General features: G+C 40.9%; 1 protein-coding gene across 1 annotated transcript in view; it reads right to left on the bottom strand.

Moving 5' to 3' along the window:
- Positions 1-10345: 10345 nt before the first annotated feature.
- KLF7 (Kruppel-like factor 7 (ubiquitous)) overlaps positions 10346-23230 on the bottom strand; it is a 63302-nt gene continuing 50417 nt past the window's right edge. Inside the window, exons 4-6 of the mRNA XM_009702274.1 lie at positions 16862-17149; positions 16026-16110; positions 10346-10840 (exon numbers count right to left, since the gene is read on the bottom strand). Of these exons, the coding sequence (XP_009700576.1) occupies positions 17098-17149 (52 nt within the window). The 3' untranslated portion in view covers positions 10346-10840; positions 16026-16110; positions 16862-17097. The remainder of the gene's footprint in view (positions 10841-16025; positions 16111-16861; positions 17150-23230) is intronic.

Here is a 23230-nt window from a genome sequence, read left to right on the forward strand (position 1 = left end):
ATTTTTTTCTTTTCTTTTTTTTTTAAGCAGTGGGACAGCTGATTTTTCCTAGCAATTTTTTTCCTTGTCATGAAAATGATAATGAAAAACAATTTCTACTTTGAATTTTTTTCAGCTATTCCATTACTGATCTTTCCATTGGCTCATTGGAAACTGTGAGAGAGGGTTTGATTCTTTTCTCTGGAAAGAACATGGGAAAACCTTGTTAGGCTTTTTGTAGAAAAAGAACAATTTTTCTTTTATCCAGCATTTTGCCTGCAATTTTACATACCTTTTCTTTGAAAATACATGTCCCAGTTTCCTTTTACATTTCTTTATTCTGTTCTGCTACTGAAAAGGCTGCAGATGGAAGGGGGGAATGAGGAACTCCCCATGTCAATCAGCTCTATTCATTCAATGGCTGTATTTATTAGTTTCATTAAAAACATATTGAGCAGCCCCGGTTCCTCAGTTCTGCACGCCTACACAATCCTGACTGCCTTGCCGTCCCCCTGTCAGTCAGTTCTCTATCCTGAGGCCTCTCTCAGCTTGAGAATCCACACGAAACGTGAATCCAAGAGGATATCACATGGTTTTAGGTCTTGCTGGAAAGATTTCACACAGCTTGATGGGTGGGGAGGGGGCTGGGGATGGCCAGATTAGAAAAAAGAAGTGCTCGAGGTGGACTAATAATTAACTTTTTTTTTTTTTTAAAAAAAAAGAGAAATAGAAAGAAAAAGTCTGTGTAAAGCTTGGAAACTATCATCTCCACTGTTACTGCCAACTGGTAATCTGTGACATGAAAGTACGTGTAACATCTGACCAGTGTATTAGTCATAAACTATGGTTTTGTAAAAAATATGGTACACCGGGCTGTCATCGTACAAAGGAGCAGTTCTTAGAGAAGACTGTTAATTTGCCACTTTACTAATGCTGAGGCATGGACTGGACCCCTGCAGAAAATGTTATGGTCTCTATATGCCTCCTTCTGTTCTTATTAAAATCAGAACTATGTGGAAGAGCAGAACCACGGCAGGAGTCTGCTCCTTTTGGGGCCAAAAGAATGGGTGCTGACAGAAATATTGTAATTAGATTGGCTGTCTTTTAGCACTTTTGTTGGTGGTTTTTTTTTTTTTAAAATCTATCTTGTTGTATGACAAAATAAAAAAGTTTGGCATGAATCAAAAAATCTCCATACTCAGGACTGAGAGTTAAGCTGAATTATTTCAGTTGAAAATCTGCCTAGTAGCTTTAATGGTCTTTAGATCAGACACCAGGCTAGGCTTAACTTTTCAGAAAAATGAAATTTTTTCTGCATTCAGCCCTGAAGGGTGATCCATAAAAATCTTCTGCTCAGACACACTGGAACTTAACATCATTCTCTCTTTGGAGATGACCTCTCTTTCCAAAAACATCAGACTGAATAACCGCTACCTAAATACCCTAATTTCCTTTCTCCTCCCCTATATATCTATAAACCATGAACTTTAATGTCTGCACCCTACAGTTCTCCAAGAAAGTGAGAGCCTGGAGTATGCACTGATGCCTTCAAGCACTCCCAAGGATATATAGCATACAACATCTTCCATACATACCTTCTTTTTTTTTCCTAAGCGAGTCACAATGTATTAGCACTGATCTCAGAGTTTCTTACAGAATCACGTTACGTTTTTGTCTTTTATGGCAATAGAGATTCAGGGATACAGCAAAAAAGTCTGCTTACTACCAAATAATATTCTTAAAAGTTACTTCCCTCCCTCAAAACATTTGATCCTCACAGTCACCTTTGACAAGGAATTCTTAGTATTGCTTCCAGTTTCCAGTTGAGAGAGTAAAGGTGCACTGGCATTACAAAATATGTATCAGTATCACACAGCATACATCAGTATGGCCTCAGTCAAGACTCAAATACATACGGTCTCTTCAATTTACATGTCTTTGGGTGAAAAGAAACAAGTTCTACTGAGATGGAGAACTCATCCAGTTCACAAGCACATGCTTGGCCCTTCCCAGCATACTCACAGCCACTGTGTGATGCATCACACGAATCCAGTAAAGAATACAATAGAGAACACAAGGCAGGGAAGGAGGAGAACCGTGGTAACGCAGTACTTCGACCTACTGTATTTGAACATCATGGTGTTGCCACTGAAGCTATCACTTCATGGTTTGGCAGTCAACTAAGGTGGTGGTGGTGTTTAACAGGATATAACTTAATTGAAGGCAATATTAACCAGGAACAACATGTTGTTATAAACAGATTAGCAGACAGGTGAAACCAGGGAAGTCAGTCTGGGGCCCCTGTCTCTTTGGAATCTGATAATCTCATTAATGCAGGTACCCCTGTCTTGTGGAGGAATGCTATCATTCCTGGTTTAGGGAGTTGTTGGGAGGCTAAAGCTGCACAATACCAATAAAGATATTTAGGGACTGAATTCCACCAGCTGTGAATTTGGATTGAAGTGATGGGCTTACAGTGTCACAGGAGTATCTGGCTTGGCAGACAAGGCCTCTTAACACCATACTAGTATTACATCAGAGGAGCTTTGTTCCTCTCCTCCTCTCGTATCACTTAAGTATAGGGATGGGAGTAGGAGAATGCTCTTAAGGATTGTGTTATGGTACCACCAAGAAGGTCACGAGAGAATTTAAGAACTTAAATATCCCTAAATACATGTGTGTGTACACATGTATAAATACATACGCATGTGTGCGAGACAGCACATAAAGCAGTAATCATGCTGATGGTGATTACCTGTTCACTTTGACAATTGCCAGCATAAAATAGATGTTAGTCTAGTTCTTAATAGATGTGTATCCACCCCCACAGCTGGCGATGCCTGGCACAGCTAAAGGCAATCAGAAGCAAAAAGCCTTGAATTTAAGTGGTGCAGACTGTTTTAGTCCTCCATTTCAAATAGTTCTGGGTCAGCTGTGAGGCACATGGCGCATGAAGGAAGAATCATAAACTTCCTTGATTTATCCAGTATTTTCACCAGCCATAATTTTTCCCCAAACAAAGCAAAAGCAAAAACATTGCAAGCAGTAAGTGATTTTGGCATCACACTCTTCTTGTTTTCAGTCCCATCACACTGTAAGACAATTGGCACCATAATCAGACGAGTGAAAATTACGAAGCTGTCTGAGGGTCACATCCTTCTACTGGAATAATGGATTTTTCTGAAACTATTTACAAATTCTTTTCAGAAAAATCAACACACAGAGTAATGAAGTCACTCTGTGCCTTAGAGAAAACAGGCTGCTGTACTTAAAACAAAAGGTATTGTAACCAATGGCTACAGTTACATGGATTTGGTTTTGGTCAAGGAGAGATGCCTTTCCCAACTTGGTGTCAAAGTCAACTCAAGTCCTCTGCAGACTAGGCTGTAAATTCCTAGAACCTGGATTTAGCACAGAATTCAGGAACAACAAATGATAGTTCAAACCGTCCTCCTTGGGCTTGGCTACTGTCAGTAAAAACCCTCTCTCCACTGCTTATTGCTAATATTTGAACTCCTGTGAAGTGGATCATCTCTACTGTCCCCATGGAAAGAGGAAATCAGCACTAGCCTTTCACAGCAGAATCACCCAGACAAAATGTCTTACGCAGACATTAACACCTTGCTATGTGTTTGCTAGAGCCTTGGAGCAAGTGAATTCCATGGTCATACTATACTTGTGCTACATAGGAGCATACAGAGGAAAAAGGGGTGCATATCACTAAAACTGAGCCAATACCAGATTATGATATTTAGTTAAATTTACCTAAAATGTTTGCTGCGGTACAGGTACAATCTGGCACTTCGAAATCCTGGTACAGTTCCTTGCCATACAGCTCCACTAACATCTTGCTCTATTTAAAACCAAACTTGAGTTCAGGTGCTCTTTGCATGTTTTGTCTTTAGTATCCTCTTCATCCTTTTCTCTTCTGTAAAAAAAATAAATCAAGAAGGCATTTAAATCTGAATATATATTTCTCTATTAAACTGACACAAACATACAGGCAATTTTCTCAGAGTTGTTGACTACTCTTCATCGGTTCAAGCTGCTTCCAAGCAAGTCCTTCCATGTGTGGAAATGGGGCCTTTCTGAAGAGTGAGGGACAAGTGGCCAAAACCCTCTTGACACGGTGAGTCGCTGCCAGTGATTTCCAATTAATTAGGAGCACATTCTCCCCTTGGTTTGTGTACAATGTAATTTCCACTAACATTAAAGGGAAAACTGACTTCCTTAAGTTTGTCAGGCAGTTGCTACTCAGGGGCTGGTCTTCTGTTCAGGGGCTGAATAAAATTGCTCAGCCTGTGGACCTTTTTTTTGCCTGCCCACCATGGTGGGCCAGCTTCCTTCTGGAGCATGTGCTTACCTCTCACCGACCAGTACCACCAAGCACATGAAGCAGCAGGGGAAGGAGGAGGCCTGCCCAACCTGGCGGCCATCCCAGCTACTGCTGGCACAGCCACCATCTTGAAGCTTCTGCGCCGTGATGGCAGAAGCACGTGACATCTGAGGCACCAAGCCAGAGCAGCTTTGCTGCCAGGTGCTGCGTTCAGAGAGCTGCACAGCTACCTTCTCATCCCACAGATTAATTAATTTCAGGTAACACCTGATCACAGTGACACAGCTCCCCTGAGCCCATAGTGCTCTCCTCAGAGACAGCTGTGGTCATTGAAAGAGCCCAACAGCAGCTGCTGGAGGGAATGGCACTGTGTAGGAGTGCTGGTGGCATTCATATGTACAATTAAACGCATCTGGGGTCTTCTCTGGCCCTGAGTCTGACTGGCTTCACATGGCTTATGCCCCACACCACTGAAATCTCTTACCTTTCCCCATACAATCTCCCAAAACAGTGCCCATGTCTGGGCTGCCTTTGAGCACCTGCTAGCCCTGAGGCATAGCCAGGTGGTGCTGTGGGAGGTGTCTGAAAGGGCCATACCAGCAATTTAACAGTACACACAACTGTGCTATGACCCTGTTGAGTTAAAATGAAAAAGCAACCCATGGATGCTGAGGTGGCTGGCTTTTATCTATGCCATGGCTCAGGAGGGCAGGCACCCAGAATCAGAAGTGCTGAGACAAAAGCAGACAAAGGGCTAATAGCAATCCCCATCATGAAGAATATAGTGTCATTTTATTTCTTTGGTTACCAACACTGTGAAAAGAAAACCCTCATGGCTCAGCAGAAAGCCTGGCCAGCTTTGCAAGAGGAACCTGAAAACAGTGAAGTATGGGATAGGGACAGAAGGGTGAGAGAACCACTGTACGGGTAGAGGGCAGCATGGCTTCCATGTGCCGGAAAAGGACCCACCTGACAGGAGGAGAACATTTCCTCCTGCACTTCCCTTCAGCCTTAATGCTCCTGCTGTCTCTGCCACAATTTCCAGTTGCTCAGGCACTGAGCAGGGCTGGTGCTTGTAGTCGATGACAAAAGGCGCCCGAGGGGACAGGCCGGCTGCTGCCAGGAGACCTGAGGGGAGAGAGGCGCCATTTTGAGGGGCCCCATGCCTCTCCTCAGGACCTCGGCTGTGTGGCGCCCGAGAGGCCCTTGCCTCAGTCCCTGCCTCTCCGAAGGGTAGCAGACTGTCCTCTGGGGGTGGGGAAGGGCACAGTGCCTCCCCTCTCCTCACTCGGGCTGTGCTCTGCTGGGGACCTCGGAACAACAGTTAACTAACTTTTTAGGAATGGGGTCTCTGAGCAAGGGGAGGACTATAGTGGACAAGTACATACATTCCTTGGGTGCCATACCATTGACTCACCAACAGATAGTTATATTCTCTGAGGTGCACAGTGACCCAGCCACAATTTTATTTCTTGGGTCTCGGAACATTGATCACTTCAGCTCCCTGTAACTCATCCTTCACAATGAAGAAGATTTAATTTATCATTTAATAATAATTTAATCATTAAATACCAATTAATCAGTTAAATGTAAAGGGGTGATGACAGCCCTGGGCTAAGAAGGGTAACTGTCACCTGGCAGCATAAAAACCTGAAAAAGGAAAGAGATGAGGAGGTTCAGAGTGGGCTGAGAGGATTTAGGGAAATGTTTGCATGATAAGCATTGCAAAAGAAAAGCAGAATGGAAACAGTTAAGGTTTATTAATAACCATTACTTGAGATTTCAGGGTGTTTGTGGCCAGGCCTTGCAGCTACTCACGTGATTTTACATGGAGATAAATATCCGTAGCTGAGACCTTCCATTCTGTGCCAGAGCTCATGAACCATATTTAGGTTATACTCTGGCAGCTCTTGCTGCTTCCCAGAGCATTAGGCATTGTTCTGATTATGAGGGCTGTGCCCTCCTTCATATTCCAAATTACCCTCCTTGTAGCAGCTCTTTCTGCACCATCAGCTAGCCACAGTATTGTAGGGTCACAGGAAAGAGGTGAAAACAAACATATATTTTAGGGACCAAAATATTCGCCTCAGAAGGACAAGGTTCTCATCACTGAATTTTAGGAACTTTTGCAACTTTCTGTTGAAAGGGTAAGAGGCTTTTGTTGAGGGGCAGGAAAGTTCCTATTTCTCAAACATCCTTTCTGAATATTCCAAAATACTTTTAAAATGGTATCACTTGACCACACTAGGAAAACCTGAGGTAAAGCCAAAAATAAAAAAAAAAAGGGAGGGGGAAAAATCAACATTTGTAAGTTTCATGCAAAGCATTTTTCTTTTTTCTTCTTTCAGCTCAAGTAGCTTGGAAAAGAAGATACTTGAGGAAACTAATGCATCTGGCAATCTCTTCTGTTAGAGTAAGCTGCTCACCAGGTAGCCACATGTTGCAGAGTCATGCCGGACAGCGCTGAGCTTGCTCAGCCTCCTACAGCCTGAGAAAGGGGTAAGGACTCCTTCGCCCTTCTCTGCTTCAGCTGACACGCATTTGGAGGAGAGGAACTATGTCTGAAAAGTCATGCAAAGTTTGCATCAGATGAGCTCAATAGGATGGTCATACGCAGTCTAACTCTAGAAGTGAATAAATTTTTCTTTTCTTTCCTTAGAGAGCTCTGCACCCCGACAGTGGGAGTTGCCCAAGGTGCATGACTCTGGGCTACCTGAACAATTTCAGAGGGAAGTTCTTTCACAGTATCTCTTTTCCCTGGCCTCCAGCTATTCCTGCAAACTAATAACCTACTTGCTTCTAAGAGGAAGTGTCTGACAGTAAAGCATTGTATTTTCCGAAAGCTGCTGGAAAACAAACTGGTTATATGTTTACCTGTATTGACAATCCTCCCTCCTATTCATGCCAGTTGAATACAGGCCAAAGAACCAGCTGTGCTGCCCTAAAGTTTCTTTAAAAAAGGTTGTTCCAGAGCTCTCTCGAAGTCCCTCTCACAGGTGGAGAGAAGAGGACTCATTTTCACTGGAAGTATCTTTTTCTAGACATACAGACATACAAATGTCAGAAAGCGCTTCCAGAGGTTTTCAAGGAAGAGAGAAAGTGAAGGAACCTGGACCTTGTCTTTACAAGAAAACAAGTTATAAAGTCAAAATTCTATTTGCAGAAATAATTCTGTGTCATACATAACTCCATTCATACCTACATCATATAAATACTTCAATCTACAACAAAGAGATCATTTTTTTCAGCCTTGTATTTTCCTGGTAGGATGCCAAAAACTATGACAACTGACTGCCTCACTCATGCTCTGTAAGAGTGACACCAAGATATCACTGCCACACTGAGGCAGCCAGAGCACTGTGCGGTTTTGACCATTTGGAACACAAGCTCAAAATTTTGACCTGTGCTGAGCCCTTTTCCAGTGCTCAAGAGCTGTTCGTTAACATATACCCAAACACTACAAATTATGTCCATCATCAAACATCCGGTACAACCTGAGTGACCAGAGCAGCCATGGGCGTCACTGGAACTTTTGTCTTCCAACTTACCACGTGGCTTTCCAGAAATGCCTGACATCACCTCAGCTCCTTTTGCATTCAACTCATCCCCTGGAGCGAGTCACCTCTGGATATGTCTCTCTTCATTAGCTACAGAGGGAGTATAAATGAGCAGGTTAGAATGGTCATCTGGCTTCTAGACGCAGGTGTCAGGTGGGGAATCCTACCCTCTGTCTGTCTGACATAAACAGCCTAGCATGTTTCCCAACCAGGCAAGTAAGGCATGTTGCCCCAGAAATAAAACCTAGCAAGCTGGCATCAGATGAGCTCTATAGGATGTTCATATGCAATGCCCACTGAGGTTGCTGCAAGACAGCAAAAACCAAGAAACCAAGAGGGATACCAGCCTGACTTGAAAAAGTAATTTCATTTTATGCCATGACACTTGCCAAGTAATTGTACTCAGAATGACTGTTTTTACTGCCTAAATACATTTTTATTACTTGAGCATCCAGGTGGATTCAATTGTGCTTGCAATTTTGCAGACATTAAAGAGGGAGTCTAAATGACTGAGGCGGGGGAAAAAGAACAATACTGCACTGCTGTGAGACAGCCCGACACACAGACTAGAGCCTAGCACTAGTGCTCAGGAGCCTCAAAGTCTAGTCCTATTTTGACCACTGACTGACAAATGTCTGAAAGCTAGGCATGGAAAATGCAATGCAGGTGTTCTCAGTGTCTTTTGCAAAAATAATACTGGCTGAAATCTTCAACCAGTGTAAACTGTCAAATAACAGAAGTCACTGACTCCAACAGAAGCAGTATTACAAGCCAAATCTGGTCAGCTTTTAAGAATAAGAACTTCCTTCTTGAGCATCTTTTCCAAAAGCAACATGTGATACGGCATGAATGTAAGTAACACTTGAACCGGTATAACATACATTGAAAAAAAAAAGAAATTATTTAAATCAAAAAAATGTGATTCTGATAAGCCCAAACATACTTACAGGTTACATATTTTATATCAATAAATGTTTACAGAACCATAGCCTTAACTGATACTCAAAAGCCATTTCACTGTTCACAGAAGTTTTCATAAAGAAATAATATACAAGGCACACTAAACACTGTTGGGCCAAACACATTCTACTGTTTATTACACATATTACATTCTTAAATAAAAATGCGTCACATAACATTTTTGCATAGATATCTTACAATATACCAATTTAAAAAAGAATTATGAAACAGACCAGTAACAAAAATAAATTTTTTCTTCATTAATAATTTTGTAACATTAACATACCACCATCATATAATACAAATAATATTTTTAAATCTTAAGACTTTTTGTACAGCAAAAAAACTGACAAAGTAATATATTTATATATATATATATAAAAAGCTTAAAAAAAATAAAATGTCAAAAAAAGGCAGAACTGAGGGCTACAAGATTGGGTACTTCTGCGATATATTAGAAATACCAGAGTAGGCCTGAGAGAACGTGACCGAGGGCATCTCCAAAATGCACTTATCAGACACATCTGGTAAAAGAAAAATTATAGTGCAAAATGAAAGTCCTTCAAGCAATGTTGTTTGTTTCTGTTTTTGTTTTAAATAGGGAGCATTCATACTTTTTTGTGTTGTTGCTAAAAAAAAATCCCCCAAACAAAAATCTAATGTGTAGTAGAGAGCAAGAAAGGTTTTAAAGGACAAGAAAGAAAACAGGCCACTTTGCAAAGCAAGGAAAAAAAAGAAATCTCAGCCTGCATTATTATTTTTTCAACTAGATGAGTAGACATGCTAAACTAAGGCCTTGTTTCCAAGAGAAAAGCTGTCATGGTTTATATGCAGTGATTTCAAAACCAGGTACTTAAACTGGTGCAAGAACCTTCCTGTAGAGGTATCTTAATTGGTTGCAGCATTTCTTACGCTCCAGCTTAACTGCATAGGATGCCAATGCAAACCCAATCCAGGCAATCAAGTAATAGGTGCAGCTACAAAGTGATTTTAACTAGACCGGTATTTTAACATAGGGCAACTTCCCTGGTAGAGACATGGCCTTGGTAACAAAGTAGTGTTTAAACCAGTGTTTTGATCTACTTCCAGCATCTGACAGGCCTGCGGTTTGAAATACAGAGCGACAGGTAAAATGTATGTAGCAAAATATAAAGTAAAGATCAGCCCTTCAGCCATCAGGCCTTCCAAGGACTGCACGTTAGCTTTTCATTTCCCCGAGAGCCCAACAATACAGGCTAAAATTGTCACCTTTCTGTCCATTCTAGTTCACTTCTAGTGTGTACATGCTAAGCCCTCATCCCCCTCCCTTCCCACCTCCCCTCCCAGTCCCCAAATTTGCAGCCTACTCATTCACAGTACACAGCAACATGTATTTCTCAGCATTGTTGAAAACTTTCCTACAGAAGCTGACATGATTCCTAAAATGCAGCGGCAACAGCAAGTGCCCTCCCTAAATCAAAGCAATAGGCACGGTTGGCTACTACAAACTGTAAGTCAGTAGCTCAGTTTCCTCTTCTGTGTAGGTATATATGGTACACTGTTGTACATCTACACCCACACACAGAAAGGGTGGAGAACCTGTTTTCTGGCAGTATACAGAAGTTAGGACCAAAGCACTTAAAAAAAATCATCAAAGCTTTCATTTTGAAAATTGTGAAGAGTTCCAACTTCAATTATTACACTCAAAATGCCATTAACAAGTATTAAGGAAAACTATAAAACCCTGTTTGAAAAATGACGCCTGCATTTGAAAGTTTTCAGGTAGGGAAACCCATTCTGGGGGGGTGATAAAGGCAGCCTACCCCCCCATCTCCACATTTTTATGTATATAATTTATATATACAACTATATCATTATATATATAACTTATATAGCATGATTATGTCTTGGACTTCTTCCTCTAAGGGAGAAGGAAAGTCTTAGCTTTATGAGACAGATCTTAGTACCTGGTAGGCCAGATCCTACAGTTCTTACACTGCTAAATCTTGCCACTGAAGCCAGCATAGAGCTGTGGAGGAGAAAGACTGCAGTAGTCATGCCTAAACTATTAATAAAAAGAGACACAAATGTGACAAAAGCAAGAAGAATATCCAAAGCTTGATCTGGAAATGATCGTTCAAGAAGGCATAGATTCAATGCTAATGAAAGACAGGCAAGACTTGTCAATGAGTAGTTGTAGAATCTTAGGAGGAAATAATTTTCAATTTTCAAGAGTTAAACAGAGTTATTGTCAAGCATTGTTTTTGTTCTTGGTATGTGGGGATCTTTGCAAGTGCAATTCTATCTGAAATCAGCAAAAAGTACTTTAAAAGAGTGTCCGGTTAGAGGCATCACCCAGGATATGAAAGCTTAAAAACAGTCTTACTGGATGGAATGACAGGATGTGCCAAGTCCTGAATGAAATCAAGAATAAAAGCCCTTGGTCCACTGGGTGCTGGCCTAGTAACATTAAATTATTTACAAAATTTTCCTCTTTTTTTATTTTTTAAATTTAAAGATTTTGACACGCATTAAGGGAACAGGCAGAGAAAAGGAAACACTTAAGCAAGTTGGATTTTCATCAGTTTTGACAAAAGAACCGATTATGACCTCTTTTCTACACAGATAAACAAACTTTGTTAAGTATAAGAAGCAACCTCTGTGTTAGAGACAGTTAAAAAGCCCAAATTGTCTAGGGCCAGGTAAAAATGAGGGAGAAAGCCTGATTCTGTAGGTATCAGAAAGGTCACAGATAAGATACACTCAATCACTGTAGTTACAGCCATACACCCTAGAGATTAGTTATCTTTTTACTCCTGAAGTCAAAACAGTTCCAAAAGGAAGGACCTGGTGGCTCCTCTTGCACTCAGGGTCTTCTTCCCCATCGTTGTTTGGTTAGTGCCTTCCACATATTAAGTGAAAATGTGCAAGCCTAAAAAACCAATAAACCCAATTCCAAAAAGTCTGAGGAAAATAAGTATAAATAAATAAAAAAAAAATTAATGTTCACCTTTGTAGAAATATATGTTGGCTTAGATTTCAGGTCCTGGAAACCATTTTTTGAGACATCACATGGGTTTTCCAGGTTAGCAAACTTGTTTCCATAATACCTGGTTGGTCCCTGCAGCTGTGACACATCTCATGGTATAATATTTCTTCAAACTGGTTTGCTAAGGGGTTTGGGTTTTTTTAAGATTTCCACCTCTCTAAGTCTCCCTCATGAAGAAGCCTTATAAAGTTTAATAAGGATGAAACTATCAGAGTTTGAGAGAAACCCTACAGACCCATCCTATAGTCTGTTCCGCCAGCACAAGACTGGGAAGAACTAGAATCAGTACACATTTAATCAGTGACAGCTCTGAAATGAATCATAGAAACACGGAAAAATTAATGTTGGAAGGTACCTCTGGAGGTCACCTAATTCAACCCTCTGTTTAAAAAGCAGGTTAGTCAGATCAGACAGCTCAGGGCCTTATCCAAGACATCAAAAGAATCTAGGATTTCAGTCCGTCCTTTTTCTTCTTCATTTGCCAATTTATCCAGGTAACATAATTTTCTACACAGAATATTGGCTATTGAAAAACAACAACTCTGGGATAATGAAAAATACTCTGGAATCCTCTTTTCTGTTAGACCAATCTTTATAAAATACATGTGATATTTTAGGTTGCTCTTTATCTCCTAAGGGGAAAAACAAACAGAACAAAGATGCACTGAAGTGTTGATTTTGGTCAAAAAAGTGACTAAAATACAGCATCATGTGTCTTCATGTTTGATTGTATGAGTGAAACAATACATTTTTTTAGTTTAAGGTAAACCAGCAATGATTATGTTGGAAAAACAGAATTTTGCTTGCCAGGCCTCAAGTTGGCAGTATAGAAAACATATTTCTATAAGCATATTTTTATACACAGATTCAGCAAATCTGATTAGAAAAATCTTTATACTGGTGCTTCCTAAACGATTTTTCGTAAGTCAGTTTTAAAAACTGAATCTTGTCATAGAGTATAGCTTGTCTCAATTAGATAACGGAAAAATCCAGAATAAATAAATTATATCAACACTGTAACATAGGAAGCATATCTTGATCTGGAATATTGTGTCAGGCTTTGGTCTCCCCATTACAAGAAAACTATTGACATATTGGAGTACATCTAACCACCATGGAGATCAGGTTCTGGAACAAATGATGGATGAAGAGAGGCTGAGAGACATGGTTCAACCTTAGGTAAGGGTAAGGGTAGATCTTATTGCTGTCTACAAATACCTAACAGACGGTGTATAGAGATGAAGCCAGACTCTTCTTGGAGGTGCACAGCAGAAGAAGGAATGAAAACAAGCTGGAACATGGAAAATCCCCACTTGACACATGGATGTAGTTTTTTTTTACATAAAGGTGGCCAAATATTGGACCAGCTTGCACAGAGAGGTTGTAGAATTTCGATCCTTGGGGATATTTAAAACTCAGCTGGATATGGCCCTAAGCAACCAGCTCTAGTTGGAGGTTGGCCAAGATGGCCTCTGGAGGCCCCTTCCCATGTACATGATTCTATGATTGACTGCTCTGCTCCAAAATATATTTTAGCTATTCACAAAACCTCACATTTGCTTTAGCTGCTTCCTCTATGTACACTATTTTGTGAGACTTTAGTCTCAATTTGTTCTCATCCTATAGTTCCATGGCCTTGGAAACCACAATCTGACTGTTTTATAATGGCTTCTCTTTTGCAAACAGGCATAAATCTAGCATGAAGGAAACAAGGTTAAGCTTCTCCTTTCTACAGCTGAATAACTCAGTCCTCAACGGTCACCATAGCATCTATTTATGGGTTTGCTTCCAAGAAGCCTTACAGAGAAGATTAGCCTTTCCTCATTAGTCTGTTTCTACTCATAGTTTACGAATAGAGGATAACGTACAACTTTAGCAAGGAGATACAAACCCAAAAAGGATCTAGCTATTACAGATTACACAAGTTTGAAGTGCACAGTTTAAAATATCTCCGAAGAAACAAAACTTGTCATTGTTAAAAACGAATCCTGGAATGTGTCACTAATTATGCCTTTCCAAAATGGAGACTTCTTCTACAAAATATTAGTTGTGGTTCAAAATTGTAGTAACGACTAAGACACTTGCATATGAGCACCCAAAAACTGAAGTCCAGAGATTGACTGAGTACACCATGTATACAGGTGAAAAATATCTCCCTTTACAAACAGAAGAGATGGTCCCAAAGCTCAAAATTTGGCTTCAGAGTTCAAGACCTGCTACAGAGAGAGCCTGAGAAATCTGAAATCTAGTTTAGTCTCTTATCCCCCTTTCTCTATGTTTTTTAGGCTATTTGGATCCATGATTTAGATGTGGGCCTGCCTTTAGAACAAAATAACCAGACATTTCAGCATATTTTTTTTTCCATGGAGCCCTTGTTCTGCCATATTTAAATAAGATATCAACAAGACCATAAATGACAACTGGAAGTAAATAAACAGTCTTGCTTGATTTTTTCCACTTTACATAGAGTCTTGTACTTAAACTGTCACTTAATAATTAAGGTTTGTAGACTACTGATAGAATGTCTAAAGGCAGGTGTGTTCAGAAGTCAGAGGACATTTATGCAGGTTCACAGCCAATGAATATCATAGTGGCGGGTTTGAGAGCACGCACTTTAGGATACTACAGTAATGAAATTCTAGGATTCTCTTACCCTTTTTTTAATCTAATGCACTGACTGGATGCTCTACCGTTTCACACAGCTGAGGTTTCAGTTCCCATTAGACATCTGGCAGGATGCTCTATATATTCCAACACAAATTGGATTCTAGGGCCCTCAGTCCCAGTGGAACAGCTGAGTGGAATGGCCATAAAAAGTATGCAAATACAGAAGCAGAGAAATACGAGATTGTCAGCAAGCAGTGCTCCGCAATTTTTAAATGTATACATATATATAAGCATATATATATATACACATATAGAGTATAGTTAGTTTTAAATCTTTGGAATAAACTCAATTTTCGTTCTCCCTCTCTTTCTCTCTCTCTTTCTTTTCTTTCTTTCACTCTCTCTCTTGCTCTCTCTCATGCTCTTATCATGAATGTTACATCATTGTCCCTAAAAGATGGTTAGATTTTGGTCCATATTTCATGCCATATGGGCCAGACATCGTATTTCCCCCCTGTCCCCAAAGTGTTCAGTTGACAGTCACAGTGTTTTGTGAAAACTGTGAGGAAAAACAGCATCTTTCAAGTAAATTCAATCTCTCACTGGAACCAAAGGTTGCAAAATGCTGAGAATTCAAGTGCCAAGGATCCTGGTGACGGCTCTTCAACATCTATTGAGTTTCTTGTTTGTTCTTTTCTCCCCTAAGAGTACAGTTTTACCTCCCAAAACATAAATTAAGGGAAATATTTAACAGTCAATGAGTCAAAACAGTCAGAGAAGGGCAGTTGGCTAATACAGTATAAAAAAGCAGCAACCATTTGTGGACCACACACCATTTTGTTTCATTTCTAGACACATCTTGTAGGGATGGTCCCAGAATATACAAAATATACAACTTAATGACCACCTGCCTGCTTGCATAGGCCATTTTTATGGTCCTAAATGCAGTCTTTGGAGTCAGGGCCAGTGCCAAATAGTTTCAAATGCAAGTTATGGTATACATTTTTTTTGTTTTTCTTTTGTAATAAAGACTTTAATCCACTTTGAGCCAACGAAATCAAATTATCAATAGGACTGAAGAGTGAGCATGAGACCTCCACTTCTCCTTGATGGTTCACACAGTAGGCCAAAATGGACCTCTAGGTTAGTAATACTTTAGACTAATCATTTGGAAAAGCCTCACTGCTGTATGTAAAATTCAATCCTTCCTTCACCGTTCACACTGTTACATTTTTTCATACAGGAGTGGGCTACATCATAAACTTGATGAATGGAAAAGGAGGACTTTGATAATTTCTTTAAAAGGCTAATGCTGAATGAAGCCATTATACTTGGAAGAGGCTCTCGATTTCCCACTCAGAGACTGGAGTAGGATTTTTGGCTTGGGTTTTTTTTGTGTGTAAGATGCTCAACAAACATTAGCTTTAAATCAAAACGTCTGCAGGTGCTCTTTACACAAACAAAAGTCTAATGTTTTAAATTGGTTAATAGAAGAACAGCAAGAAAAAGCAACATAATTCATCATTAAGTCACTGTGGCTTGTGGCTAACATGCTCACATGATGTGGAAGGAATCCTGTAGTCATGCCTGTGTGGCCAGTCCCAGACCAATATCCAGGTGAAGACAAGGAGTTCTGAAGATCACTTGTTTGTGGAGAAAAGAGAAAAAACATTTAAGCTTCCAAATAAGCTTTTAAAGTTTTTTGTTCAACAAATAAACAAGAAGTCCTAGCTATGGCAATAACGTGAGGCCTACAGAGATATTAGGTGCTGTTTCTGAGGGATTTATCCCTTGGCCACTTAGCCATCATGGCAGCAGCTTCCAGAGTCCCTAGTGCATATGTTGTGCAATAGCCAAAACAAAAATTAAAATAAGAACAACCAACAAAAATATAGTCCTCCATGAAGTCTACATACACTCAGGCCAAAAAGAGGATATTTGTGTCACAAGTGTCACTCCACAGTCTACTGCCATTAAGGCCACTGGTATTGACTTAAAAGGATCTCAATAGCTCAGTTCTAGGAAGAACCACCAAAACCAAGACAAGTCAAAGTGTCTGTGAGAAGTCTGATGCACTGAACATTAGGAATTCTCAGACAAAGAACAAATGAACCAAGAGGTTAATTTTGGCTACCAAACTGGGATTTGGTTTTCTAGGTCATTGTTTTCCCCCCATCTATTTAAAAAGAAAGTTAGTGCTACAAATATGCAACTTCAAGACGACATATTCTCCTATTGAGTTGCACTGAGAAGCAAGTTAAATAAGCCCCTCCTACTGCTGTCCACCTGCAGAGAAGCCTCCTCCGTTTTCTTTCAATTCCATTGGCAAAAACAGGAAACAAATCCAAGAGGGACGACGTACTGTAAGCAATTATTCCTTCTCATTGACTTCACCTCTATACCATTTCCTCGGCTGCATCTTCTCCCATCCAGCTGGGGCAAGGCATAAAGAACTGATGTAAGCATTGAAGTATAATTGGGTGCATGACAGTGTGAGCGTGTGGTCTCTGTACAGAGGATTACACGTGATCAAGTTCTCTTCTCCTGCAAGGTAGCACGTTGCAACTTGAGTTCCACTTTCATCTCACAACACTTAGCTCAGGTGACATCCATGCCAAGTTGACTGATATTTAGATGTGTCTCTTCATGTGGAGGGCGAGGTGATCAGACCTGGAAAAACACCTGCAAAATAAAGCAAGTGGGAAATGAAATAATACAAGATTTGGGAAAACAGGGTTCCTGCTCCTTCCTCCTTATGTGCAGGAGGAAATATATATCCAAGTTTAGAGACATTCCTTAGATTATCCATGGATCACCACCAAATCCTGTGTGATTGATCTCTGTGACAACAGATGGCCAACTACCCTGGCTCTTCAGCAGCTAAACAGACTACTCTTCTCCCTTCTCTGTTCCTCTCCCTCCCTCTTCTTTCACTGAGTCAAACATCAGGGAAGAGTGCTCATCTATGCACCTTTAGTATAAAATGAAATATTTAGTATAAGTGTATGTGTGCATACAAAAAACCAAAATAAAACAACTCAGTTTTCAAGTATTCAGCAACACCAGTTTAAAAAAACACTAGCTTTCTCAAGTGCCCAGTACCTGCAACAAGCACTGAAGTACGATGTCAGTTTTGAAAGCTGAATTCTCATTTCTAACACCAAACTGGAAGGAAAGCTGGTTCAGAGTTTGGAGGCTGACAATCTGTCAGGCTACATATCTCTCCCTTTCTCTCTGCTGGAAATCTGGGTAGTAATATGTAGATGTTGATGAACGCTATCTCCCTGAAGGATGTTTAGAGAAGACAAGGTATTATGCCTATTTTGTAAGAGTGAAAACTGAGAGACAGAGAAGGCAAGGAAATTGTAAATCACACAAGAAGTGTGGTAAAAACAGGAAAAAAATGCCAGGACTTCAGCTTTCAACTTCATTTCTTTATCCACAAAGCCATTTTTCTCCATCTCATAAGAAAACGTAATGTTTTGACATTCTGAACACGTAGATGGATGCTGATGAGACAGACTTACAGTGGCAACCCGAGAGAACAGAGTTTTAGGGCTGGTCTAAACATGCAGTTGAGAATTAGGTAGGGCACAAATTTGAAATGAAGCATCTATTCTTGATTAACTCCCTCTCTAAAGGCTTATGACTGCCGCCTTCTGAAATTACTTAATCCACTTGGGAAGTGGGTTAAGATACTCAGAATAAAACACACTTACTCCAGGAGAAGAGCAACCCCACAAAGAGTTAATCAGGAATTACTATTCTAGAACAGCTGCCTTGTAGTAGACATGCCGCAGGGCACTCACAGCAGCAGGAACAGCAGCCCAAATTCAGGCACTTCACCAAGATATTGTCAGAGTGATCAAGGGAATAAGTTCTCAGGAGGACAAGTGCTCTTCTTCCCTGTCATTCAATACATACTCCATTTTATCAAGACTACCTGCAAGCAAGAATATTTTTTCAACTTCATACCCATTAGAAATGGGATTGAAAGCACCGACCCATTTCACACCCACTATCACAGTGTCATTAAAGATATGTATAGCACCAGAGAGCAAACCACAGGACAAGTGGGCAGTGGTTCTGGCTGCCTACCCCAAAAACCTAAAATGGAGCCTGACTGTCAAGGTGGCAGGACTCAGACACTCTCAGAAATTAAACTTCTACTAGATACTTCAAGTTGAGCACTAAATAACAGGAGGTTTCCAAGTTCCCTGCAAATCTTGGCTTGCCTTCTTTCCATCCTAAGCCACAAGACACTGGCTTATTTATTTTTACTAATAGGAAAAAAATCTATTATAAATATCACACAAAACTCCACATATCTGTGGCTTTTGAGTAAACTGTTTTTGTAGGCTCCGAGGGCACCATGAAAACTACTTCCAGAACTGACTTGCCTGGAACATGTTTTCACTGCCCCACAGATTCAGAGTATAAAAACACCACCGACACTGGTCTGAAGAACATCCAAATGGCTTATTGTGAGAATCTGGATAGCTCATACATGGGCATTGAATGTATTTCCAAAAAAGCAGTAGTTGAGTATTTCATATTTTTCAGAAAGAAGAAGGTAAAAGAACTACTCAGTAAAAAAAGCCAAAAACCAAAGATCAAAAAAAAGAACACTCAATCTAAAACCAAACACCCAGAGGATAAACACCCTAAGCACAGAAAGGCTGAGAAAGAGAACTATAAAAATCAAGACATTTTAAATAGTTTGGGTATCTTTTCCATCCTGCTGGCAGTATTGCCTTGCACAGGCAACCTATCTCCACCTACATGTAGAGATGAGTGATCAAGAGGTGCATTTTTAAGACAAAGAAACCTCAGAAGGCGGCAACTTTTACAAGAAAAGCTACATACTCATCTTCTGTGGATGCGCATAGCTCTGCTCAAGTCAACTGTTCGCTACTGATTTGTAGCAGCTTACAAAAGGGGGTTAATACCTTCAGAGTGGCTAAAATTAAAAAGAAAGACTTCAAAATAGGATGGACGCTGCATTCCTCCAAACTCCTACATGAAGCACACAGAGACAGATGTGAATGTGACAATGGACACTTGGCTTTCAACACAGCAGGCTCAGCACAGCTAGAATTTTCTAGCCCTAGGTGCCAAAACACACCCTTGGACCAACATCTCTCTCGTCAGTCTAAACTGAGAAAGCAGCATGCTCTGGCTACAAGGGCTGCCAAAACAAAACAACAGCTTGAGTGGCTGCCAAAAAGACATGCACCAGCTGGCACTTCAGTCTAGTCCTAGTCATAAGACCACCACCCAAGCATGGCTTTTCCTCTCCGATTGTCTCTAGTATAGATGCAACACAGGAAAAAGTATGCTGAGTCACAGCACAGCAAGATCTGTTAAAAATATGGATTCAATACATTGTTTTACATCAGTAACCACAGTATTAGCATCTAGTATATTTTTCAGGCCTAGAATATCTTTATAGCTAATAAAATGGTACCATATTTGCTAGTTTATAGTAATAAAATGGTACAATACTAATTCTTCACATTCTCCTGCTGACTAATTTGGTTAGTTCTGTCTCTTGGTAAGGGTGGTGGATGTGGACATTTATTTTCAACAGTAAAACAGTCCCCACAAAGTTTTACAGCTAAATGACACTGTAAAAAAAAGCTACTGATCAGTGGACACATCTTTTTTTTTCCTTCTCGGATTAGAGGTGGCAGTGGAAGAGGCTCTACAGGATAAGCTGTCAAGGGAAACTCCTTTCTTCACAAATTAAGAAACAGCAGCTTGCTGGTCTCTAGGCCTGTCCGTGAGCTGAGACCTTGCTCCACACCTCTGGCTCTTCATCTCTTCCAGTTCCAGACCAGCTCTGCACATTGTACATGGGCCCATCACAATCTTCCCCATCATCCCTCCCCCAGTCCAGCTCTTTCTAGAAAGGACAGTTTATGCTAGAATAAGATACCCTAATTCTGAAAGTCATACAGTGATATGCGATACATAAATTCCCTGCTCCCAAACATAATTCCTTCCTTTCTCTTTTTGCTCTATCTCCTTAGCAACACAGTACTGCTCGGCAATGAAGCCTCTGCAGCAGAAAGAGGAAAGGTAACTATGATCAGAAAAGAATATATTGCTCGGCCATCTTTCTTACCAGCTGTGGATTCTCCACTGTGCGATGCGTTCATTCCAGCTAAGCGTGCTCTTAGCTTGCTGTCAAGAAGGAAACCACATGCGTGCGTGAGCACACACAGAGAGGAATATATACCCCAATAGTTTGGTACTAAGCTGCTATCTCCTAAACACGTATTTATGTAGAACAAGCAAGTGTCACTACCTTGTCATCCTCTTCCCCTTGGAGTGCTGAGGACTTGCGCTGTGTGAGGAACATAACCCTAGCCTGGGTTTCTGAAGAGCAAAATTCCTGGGGAATGCTAATAACCAGCATATCCCTGGTGTATGGAAGGCGGTAGGGACTTCTACACTGCCTTCCACACCACTTTAGCCGATTTGCCTTTCTCCCCTGCTGTGACCAAACCGTACACCATCTGCAGTACATATAGTGCTACTCAAACCAGTGGTAGTTTGCCAGCTATAACTAACAATGTGATCTGTGTGCTGCTGGGATACGGCTGGGACAGCAGGAGAAGAGAATCGTGTCTTCTTATCTCTTTTGTTTTAAAATTGACCTGTACACAGGGGACATTTGATGTTGGTTTGATATCCCTTTGATGTTGGCCAGAAGGTCAGAGACAAATGCATCTGAAAACATCCTGGGAAGGGAACTGCAGCCAGCGTGTGTGCACAACTTCCCCCTTCTTCGCTATTTGGATTACCACTTTTACACTCTGATTGCCAAGGTATGGCCTTCACCTCTGAACAACAACAGGCATATGTTTTGTGCTACATCAGTGTTGTTAAAAGAGCTCCAAAAGGCTCCTTAAAGTTTAGCAAGCTATGATGTCTGAGGGAGTGACCACAACTCCTGTCAATAATGGTGGGTGCAATAAAGGGTAGCAGTTCAAATACAGAGAAACTGTTCTCCAGCTGGGAACCCTGGCTCAGGAAGGAGTGTCTTTAACATCAAAAGTCTGCCTAAATAGCTAAGGACAGATTTAGGCACATGTGTCAGTGCTTGCTTGAGGTGATATCTGCAATAGGTGGTAGTAGAGAGATCTGTGAAAGAGAAAAGGAAAAACAGTGGTATGGCAGAGTGGGCCCAAAGAACAGGCACTGTCACTCTATGAGCTTGCAACAACTCACTGGGAGAGTAAATACAAATCTGTCTCCTACCACCACACACAGATGGCGTGTGCATGGAGTTTAACAGTGCACAATCCCCAGCACTCTTAACTTACTAATAAATATTTTTCCTTCATGTACAGATTCAGCTGAAAAGCAGAAAATGCATTAGATGATTGCAGGAATATATTTCTTGACTGCAGGGCCTGAGTTGGCTGCCAAAGAAAAAACGTAGGTAGGAAGGGATAATATGGAGAGGGAGAAGAATGAATACTTAACAAAGGGCTGAAAGAGACCGAGGAGTTGAAAATATTGGCTGTATTTCTTTAGATCTGTGATAAAAAAAATTGTCTGTCCTGACACAGAAAACCTGGGGCTCTGTGTGTATATATGTGTCCGTGTGTGTGTTTGTGGGGCCAGGATGGTAAGTTTGTCCTTCAGGGGAAAGAAAAGAGAAAGGCAATGCCTTATATTTAAAACAGAGAACATAACTGTCTCCCTCACAGGGGTGCTTACACAAAAGCAGAACTCCAGAGGTCCCTCCTTGGCTTATCCTGTCCCTCATTCTAGGCAAACAAAAGATAATCCAGGGATAAAACAAAAGATAATCCAAGAGGAAGCCCTCTATGGGGGAAGGGGGACAGGAAGAGGGGAGACAAGGGCAGAAGAGCACTTAAGGAGATGAAGCTCTTGGAAAGGCAGGATGTGAAAATGATCGAATTTCCTTCCCATAAAAGGATGGAGTCCCTTGTTTATGTCCCACACATCCTCTCTCCACGCATGTTCTCTGCTGGTCTGGTGTACCCAGAGGCTTCCTAGACCCTTTATTGTATTACAAAACGTTTCCTTATCAGAGCAGAGAACCTTAGTGCTGCATTAAAAAGATGGGTAATTTTCTTAAACCTCTTTTAAAAATATATATAAATAGGATTAGCTGGATAACATGTTCAGATGCAAGCACATTATTTGATTACTCAATAGTGGATCCAGGTTTCACCGAGGGCACTGCCAATCTCCAGCTGGGGGGGTGCGAGGGGGAGAAGTGCTCATTGTTCGATCCTGTCAGTGCTGTCAAGAGTCATTACAGCGGTAATTGCTTTTGCTCCACCCTAGTTTCTTATCAATTGAGATTGGGGCTGGGAAAGAGGGTTTTCTTTTGGTTTTGTTTCTAAATTCAAAGAACCCAGCTTTCAAAAACGCTCAGCACCAAGCAAGGATGACCACATTTTTCAGATAAGCCCATCATTCATTCAAGCAGTTAAAACGGTGAGGACTGCAAAAAGGCATCGGCAGTGAGCGGCAGCAACCATGGCTCCCACTGGGAGCTGCTGGGTGCTCAGCTCACCAGGCAAAACTGGCCCCTCATTTCTGAGTGCCCAGAGGAGGATTGTTGCACGATAGGCTCTTCAGAAACCCTGGCTCTGGGCACCTGTCAGGATTTTAAATCTGGGCCCACACACAGAATGAAGGTGCAGAGTATTTCCCACACCAAACAGATGTCAAGGGTGAGATTTAAAACTGTAGGAAAAGGTTCACTAACTAGCAGGA

This window comes from Cariama cristata, unplaced genomic scaffold (genome assembly GCF_000690535.1).
Source record: "Cariama cristata isolate BGI_N322 unplaced genomic scaffold, ASM69053v1 scaffold36596, whole genome shotgun sequence".
NCBI lineage: Eukaryota > Metazoa > Chordata > Aves > Cariamiformes > Cariamidae > Cariama > Cariama cristata.